This window comes from Motacilla alba, chromosome 9 (genome assembly GCF_015832195.1).
Source record: "Motacilla alba alba isolate MOTALB_02 chromosome 9, Motacilla_alba_V1.0_pri, whole genome shotgun sequence".
Taxonomy (NCBI): domain Eukaryota; kingdom Metazoa; phylum Chordata; class Aves; order Passeriformes; family Motacillidae; genus Motacilla; species Motacilla alba.
In genome coordinates this window covers 13,220,538-13,228,394 of record NC_052024.1, presented here as the reverse complement: position 1 = coordinate 13,228,394, position 7,857 = coordinate 13,220,538, and the positions used below count along the sequence as shown (strand labels likewise).

Below are 7,857 nucleotides of genomic sequence, written 5' to 3'. Positions count from 1 at the left end.
ATTTCCATAGGAACTTGCTGCGTCTTGCCTCTGCCTCAAATGAACCACTTCTTCTGCAGCTCTTGCCATGCCACCAGAACATTTGGCTTTTAGAGATGATCTTTATCCCCTTCACCCACAATAAACTCTTTGCCATTGCTGCTAGTGGAGGTTTCATACTGGAGCTAAATCAGGAACCACAGATGCCTTGAGGTCTGCAACATACACTGAGACTTGACACTGGTTTAGGGCTTGGGTTTTGGTCAAGACACAAAGAATCTGAAGTGATCTGGAGTATCTAAACTTGCAGTAACTGCTTGGGAAACCCCAGGAGGCTCCTTGCTGTGTTCAGGTGAACCAGAGCAAACATGGCATGCAGAGGACTGACCACCTCTTGGCTCCTAGTGCCATCATAGAGAACCTGTCGATCTGAAGGGAAAACCAGGATCACTTCACAAAGACTAAGGGGTGCACTAAGGAGCAGGACCATCAGTGCCTTCCAAAGCATTGTGAGAAACATGCAGAAAAAGGTAGGACAGTGCCACAGCCTCAGCAGCTGGTGCTTAAAAAAAAAAAAAGCCATGGCAAGCTTTGGCAGCATAATTCCTCTGTGTAGGATACCACAGCAGCAATGTGCATGGACTTCCATGGGATTTCACTGAACTTCTCTTTTTTAACCTCTAGCTTTGAAGGTCACTGTCAACTGAAATTGAGTTTTCTTCCCTCTGTTACTCATCAGCAGAACAAAAATCTGCCCTCAATACCATATTAGTGCAACTCTATGGCGTGAAACATGTACTCACTCTTCTCTCACCCCCAGACACCCAGAGCTCCCCTCCCAAGGCAGAAACCAGATCAGGCACTAACAGCCCTCCTGAGCACTTCTCAGGGGGCAGAGGAGGGGACTGGGGCTCACATGCTGTGAAATCCTAACCCTGGCTCAACCACGAGGTCCTTGCATGGCCTCGGACACTTCTTGGTTTGCCAGTCTCTGTTCTGTCCGTGAGAGGAGCTAATCCTTATTACCAGGCAGCTGTAGCCCTTGGATTAGTTACATGAAGAGTGCTGAGGCAATGAATAATGCACAGCACTGCTCTAAACTATCTCCTTCGAGGGAAACCACACAAAATACAAACACTGACGGTGCCTCTGTTTACAGAGAGGCCTCTCTAACTGCCTTCTGCTGAGGAAATGGGCCATGCTGCCCATTCTGCTCCAGGCAGTTCTCACTGAGCCTCCACAGTCCCACTACCTGCTGAAACACCATTAATTGTTATTATTAAACCACCTCCTTAATTACTGAACCTAATTAAATTCCAACCTCAGATTCAAAAGAGGTGGGAAAACAAATGTAGAAATGAGCACTGGAGCCAGAGACATATGCTTTAAAAATCTTACAGTTTATTTTTCCCTCTGTGCAAATCAGAGCTACTTAACATTAATCACATTTCACAGTGCAGGGGGCAGGAGTGATTACTGTTTAAGCTACAGTTTAGTGGGATCCTTCTGGGTCCTGAATCCCAGGAAATCTCCATGTGCAGATGATCTGGAAAAGACACAATCTGCACAGCAGTATTTCTAGCAGTTGTTACTTGTAAGACAAGCTGCCTTGAGAGCATCTCCAAGGGATACCTGCTTTCCTCCTGAAGGCATCACAGCATTCATGGCTGCATGCAGACTCCAAGAATTTGCAGACAGTGGCACACAAAAAGTTTAAGGCACAGTTTCCAAGTCAGAGCTAGTGGAGACAGATGAAGAAAGAGCAATCAATAAGCTCTTTTCACAGCCACTTGGTCTCACATAAGGCAAAACAGTGGAAGGAAAAGCTGGTCCCTAAGAGTAAGAGGCTCAGTCCCAGCCTGGCCAGCAGTGCCTGCAGCTTGCTGGCTGCTCCACCAGTGGTCACCACTGGAACACAGGGAATGGGGCATGGCAGGCAGCCATGCACTTGGAAAGCATTATTGAAATCCTGCATATGGCCAACAGAAGAGACCCTTCGGGATGCTGGGCAAGATATATCATATCAGTTATCAAGAGGCAGATTGAGAAGATGATTGTGTGACATGGAGATTTCATTGTGCAATATTAAAAATAGGAAATGTGTCCCTTAAAGCATCCTTCCAGAGCTCACAGTCAGGCCACACTAGCTACACAGTGCCCCATCACTGTTCAAATGCAGAGGAGAAATGAAAAAACTGATTTGGAAAAGACAACAGCATCTCCTTCACCAGCCAGAGGGAAAAGGGGATGGCTGGACAACATCTGCATCACAGTTGAGTAGTTCAGGCATGTAAAGAAGTAGTCTGAGAAGCCAAATTGTTTGCTACATCAGCTTAAACCCTGTCCCACAAAGCTCAGCAGCAGCAGGTGGAGAGGGGCTGCTGAGAGATGGCTCAGACCTCTTTATTAGTAGGGCTTTTCACTGCCCATTATGTGCCCAGTTGTTGGCTCTGGCATCTCCTGGCCACAGTGCTGGGAGGGAAGAACCCTTCTTTGCAGCTAGGTAATGAGGCTGTTTAGAGGCAGTGTTGCTGTTTCCCTGGAAAGAGCAGACACTCACAGCACAGCAGAGCTGCTTGGCAGTATCAGGAAAACAATGAAAGGCTGTGACTGACCCATTTTCAATCAAATGGAAAACTCTGCTTTTGTTTCCCATTTTAGTTTCTCCCTTCAAGCCATCTCATAGCAACAGCTTTGCTCTGCTATTAGCAATTTGCCCTTGCAAGGAAAAGCAAGAGCCCATTAATAACCCAAATTTATCTGCTGACCTAATTACACTAGCCACATATTTGACACATGTTTACCTTCCTCTGCTTCCTCCATAGTTAAAAGGAAAACACCTTTCAACTTTAATCAGCACAACAAGAAACACAAACAACAAGAATGAGTTGGAAAAAAAGAACCAGAAACCCATGCTGCTGCAGCATTCCACAACACACGACTTGAAGTCACAACTCAAAGTGGAAGCATATGCATCTCCAGGGGAGACACAGCAGCAAGGAGTGCAGAGGTGAGCCCTAGCCTGTGTGTGAGCAGGAGCCCTGGAGGGATGCCTGAAGGATGCCTGTTTACAGAGTGGCTCCGGGGATGTAAAGCCAGTCGGCAATGGCTGTGGGCAGGTGGGTCATGACCTGCAGCCTCACCCACCAGTAAGTCTCCATGGGGTTGTAGCGGTTCTTCGGGCACGGGGACGTGAGCGCTTTGGTGATGTCATTCAAGACCAGAGACATGTCCTTCAGGCCACTGTCCACGAAGGACTTCATCAGGGCCACGTGGCGAGCGAAGTGCTCGCTGCCATAGTCCTGCCGCACGGCGCGGGGGGCCCCGCTCCACAGAGCCTCGGCCTGCCTGTCGATGGCGGCTGCCGTCAGGATGCCCGTGGCTGCCACGAAGTTGCTGGGCTCGATGAGGATGACGCGGACGCCCCAGCGGTACATCTCCTGCCTCAGGCAGTCGGAGAACGCCGCCACCCCGAACTTGGAAACGCAGTAGCAGGAGCGAGATGGACTCACCATGCGTCCCAACATGCTCGTGATATTCACAACACGGCCTAGAGAGAGAAGGTCAGGGAGAGGGGATGAGCTGCAGAAGCAGCAGCCGAACATCCCAGTAAAAGGGTACTTAGTGGGATGATGCTGATTTCTAAAATCTGAATCTTGAATACACACCCCCTTGTCATGGAGCTTTTCTCTCCCGCCTCAAGCAAGGCTAACCCCTCTTCTCCAGGGGATCGTGCATATGCCTACCTCTGCATCAAAGAATTTACAAAGCATACAAGACATTTCCCTCCTAATTTCCAAGTAGGGAAGACCATGATCTTCAAGACTGTTAGCTGTGTGTTCTCAGGAGTGTGCCTCACCCATGTGTCTTGCTGGAGAAGGGCTCAAGCTCCCAGCCTAGAGTTTCAGGACCTGCAAAGCTCACAACTCTGTGTGATGCCATACAAGTGTTCTGGTTCTTTCTGCAAGCTTGACAGCTCATCTGCCTCATACATGTGTGTACTTTTAGACCTGAGCTGGATGGCAGAGAATGAGTAGAGATTTCTGTGTACCTGCAGCATGAGCAGCACAAGCCATTCACCCAGCTGGCAGCCACAAGTCTCTACAGTGGCCATTTCTGGGACAAACAAGAGGAGAGCTGATGTGCTGCTGTTCACGGGGCAGTGGAGAGCAATTGTCCTAATTCCTGCCAACAGCCCATGACAGCCCTCGGGGCACTGCCTCAGGGCAGTGACAGCAGTGGTCACTCCTCTGTGTGTGTCTCAGCGTTCATCCAAGACAAGACATGTGCACTATCGTTTCAGATACACTTACAAACAAGCCCTTGAAATTCCACCAGCTATTTTTACAGAGAGAATTTTCACAACTATGGAGCACAATATCCTTCTGCAGTTCGAAATCTCAGCTGAGAAACAACTGGACAGCTCTACTGTCTCATTCCAGACCTAAGTGTAACTTGGAGGGATTGTGAGATCCACCTGCTGACCTGATGGGTAAGATATTTTTTGTAGTGAGATAGAGCTTGTTTAGTGGTTAATTGCTGTCTAGGAATGGCATCTGAGCAATCTTCTTAATATAGCCCCCTTTTGTCCTCCCAGAACACACACTTATACCATCATTCCCACACATGCTAAATAAAGAAGCTCTTCAGAGTTCTGCTCTTACATATCTTTTTTCAATATAAAACAAAGAGTTTTGACAATACCATTGTCTTGTAAGATATCTGAAATGGCTGTCATTGGCTCTCATTTATTGTGCACTACCTGAAATCACCTGTGAATGGAATAACATGAAGGGAGAAGATGCAGTTATCCAACCATGACCACTCTGTGGACTCTGGATTATCTTATCTGTGTGATATCTGCCAACACTGCACAAAAGTCTCTGATATCTTGGATGTTTAAGATACCACCTGCTGTGTAGGTGCCTGGCCTGTCCCATGAATAGCCTGTGCTACCGAATGCTTGCATGGCATCCTCAGAAACCCTCCTTGAACTGCACAGGTATTCCCCCAAGTACAGCCTGGATTTCCAGCTACATCTCTTTGCTGTGATACAAAAGCTCTGAGCCTTAACCCAGTGCCCAGCATGTACCTTTAGCTCTGCGAATGAGGGGCAGGAAAGCTTTTGTCACCCTCACAGTGCCCCATAGGTTGACCTCTGCCACCTTCTTGTAGTTGTCTAAACTTGCAAATTCCACCTCTCCGAAGGTTGAGATGCCAGCGTTGTTCACTAGGCCCCACAGACCTGCCAACAAACACATGATTAAAGAATGGGACAGGGAAAAGTGTTGCAGAGAAAACACTTTCCTTGTTGTTCACAGTAACCTAAAACCTTAACAAAGAACTGGGTACTTTCATAGAAATAAGTTCTAGAGAAAAATCTAGCAAGGAGATGAAATATGTTCTTCCTATACCAGGGGCTTCTTTGGAACATCAAGGAAAGTGATGGGGCCACACAAGTATTGCCTCTCGACCATCTCCTGTACAGTCAAATGCTCTTCTGGGGCTTTATGAGGCTGCATCTGGCTCTCTTTTAAGCCTCCTCTTGATCCCAGGTTTGCCTCCACTCAGTGACTTTATAATGAATTTTGCAATTTGGAAGGGGCTGGACTTTATCCCACAATCACGAGGGGAAAAAAAGGAAAGAAAACAGGTATTTTTGATTTCTTAATCTCTTCAGAACTCTGGCTCGCTGTTTTGGAGGGTGCATGGTATTGATCTGTACATTCATGGCCTGGTTAACAGCTGCTGTGTTTTAGTCCAAGTATTTGGTTTCTCACCCTAACTTTATCAGGAGTTAGCAAACTTACAGTCAACCCTTACAACTACTGGAATTTAAAAAATAATGTCTTTTGCACATGCAGTCCTGTCAAAAATAAATTGACTGCACTTCCCAAGAGCTTCTGTGATGAACCCTTTACATGTCAGGACTTAGCGGGTCAGCAAGGACTTGACCCTTCAAAGCGATTACTGCAGGACTCCCAGTGGCAAATGTCTGTAGGGCTGAATCCATACCTCATGGATTTATTGAAACATGGGACCATGCAGCCATAAACTGCATGAGGAACAAACAGAGGAGCTGGAACAAGACAACAGAGTTGCTCCTCATTACATGTCCTGCCATACACCATGGTTTTTTTTTTTACTGTGTTGGAGTCAGGGCTGGACTGTCAGGGCTGTCAGCTGAAGTTAGGGCCCCTTTCCACTCCAGGACCTTCCTCTTACCAAGAACTAACACAGGGCTAAGAAGGAGTCTTCATGTCCAAGGAGCTCCAACATTGCTATCAAAAGCACCAATGTATGCCACCCTGTTGATAAAAGTTATCAAGCTCTCTCTCAGAAATTTTTGGGCTATTTGCCCTGCCTCTGCTCCATAGCTCCCCTACTCTGATGCATGAAAGTCTTTCAACTTTCACCCTGTATTGATTCAGTCAGATAGTAACCATGTATTTTACCAAACATAGTCCTATAAGCAAATTGCAATACTCTGCCAATGTGCAATGGCATTTATCCTCCTGTTGCACTTAAAAACATCAGCATGCCCTTGACAGACTGACTCTGTGCTCTCACACGGGCCCCAGTAACCCTGCCCTGTTCCCAGCTAAGGTTGTTCTCCCTGAAGGCTGTTGACCAGCTGTGTACAGCTGTGTACTGAAGCTCCCAGTTTTAGTGAGTCAAGATGACTGAAATTCACACTGATCTGCATCCAGCACAGCATCTCAGCCTGAATGGGGTCCCTTTGTAATTTTAGAGTAATTTCACCACTAACAAAACAACATTCTGAGAAAATTTGGCAGAAATTCACCAAAGACATAAACTGCAGGTCACAAACTCACCTCTGCATAGCATTCCTTACAAATTCCTGTAAATTTCTGTACAGCATTTTCCCATTTCCTGGGTTGTGATGTTAGTTCTCATGAACGTCCCTGAATCATTATTTACCATAGTTTGTTGTTGGAATTCCATTGCTCACAGATCAGAGCACGTTACAAACAGAACAAAGTGCTGAGGGGAGCCCAGTCACAGGGCTGTTTGCTGGACAGCAGTGTGTTTATTGAGCAGAGCCTTATCACTATTACGTCTCTACAGTCAACAATACAGTGGGAACTGCATGAGACCAAAAACAAACAGGCATTCCTATCAAAAGAGTTCAGCCTTACGTGCACAGCACGGGGAGAAGAGGTATAAAGAACTGTACAGCCCAAAAACTGTTCTGCACTAGCTCCTCTGCGGCCACATTCAGTGTGCAACCACACCTCTGTGCAAGGCACCTCAGTCTCAACAGTCTTTATGTTCCAGCACTTATTTATTGAGCACTATTTATTGGGAAGCCTCAAACCTCAGTCACACCAATGGGCCTAAAAAGAAGCCTTTGTTTCTTTGCACACGGTGCTGAGGCAAACAGCTACAGGAGGAACCGGTCCAACTTGCTGATCAGGGATGGAAGACTTCTCTGTCCCTGCTACACACACAGTTTCGCAAACACTGCTGCATTTATAGAAGCAATGGAGCTGCTCCCTTCCAAGCTTTCACTCAGTGGGAAAAGGCTTTCTGCTACCACTGCTGTTGCTGGGATCTTCAGGAAAAGCTTAAGAAGCTGTGAAAAGCATGACAAGGGCTGGGTGATTGTGTAGGAAGAAAAATCATGCAGAGGGAACATGTGTGGGATCAGAGCTGGTACATTACTCAGTTACATTTCATATGCTTGTTTTAGAAGGAAAGGTGTGCTCACATAATCTGCATGAAGATTAGAGCTGTTGTTATTTACTAGCTTCATCCTTGCTGTGAACAAAACCAGGGCCATGGCAGATTCATCCAAGCTTCAAGATGAGCAACCACCTTCAAGTCACAACCCTGAAGTCCTGAAGGCACAGATGT

General features: G+C 46.7%; 1 protein-coding gene across 1 annotated transcript in view; it reads right to left on the bottom strand.

Annotated features, from left to right (window-relative positions):
• Positions 1 to 1,358: 1,358 nt before the first annotated feature.
• The window catches only part of LOC119704489 (D-beta-hydroxybutyrate dehydrogenase, mitochondrial-like), a 16,945-nt gene continuing 10,446 nt past the window's right edge, over positions 1,359 to 7,857 (bottom strand). The window contains exons 4-5 of the mRNA XM_038145834.1: positions 5,072 to 5,224; positions 1,359 to 3,529 (exon numbers count right to left, since the gene is read on the bottom strand). Coding sequence (XP_038001762.1) covers positions 3,048 to 3,529; positions 5,072 to 5,224 — 635 coding nt within the window. The 3' untranslated portion in view covers positions 1,359 to 3,047. The remainder of the gene's footprint in view (positions 3,530 to 5,071; positions 5,225 to 7,857) is intronic.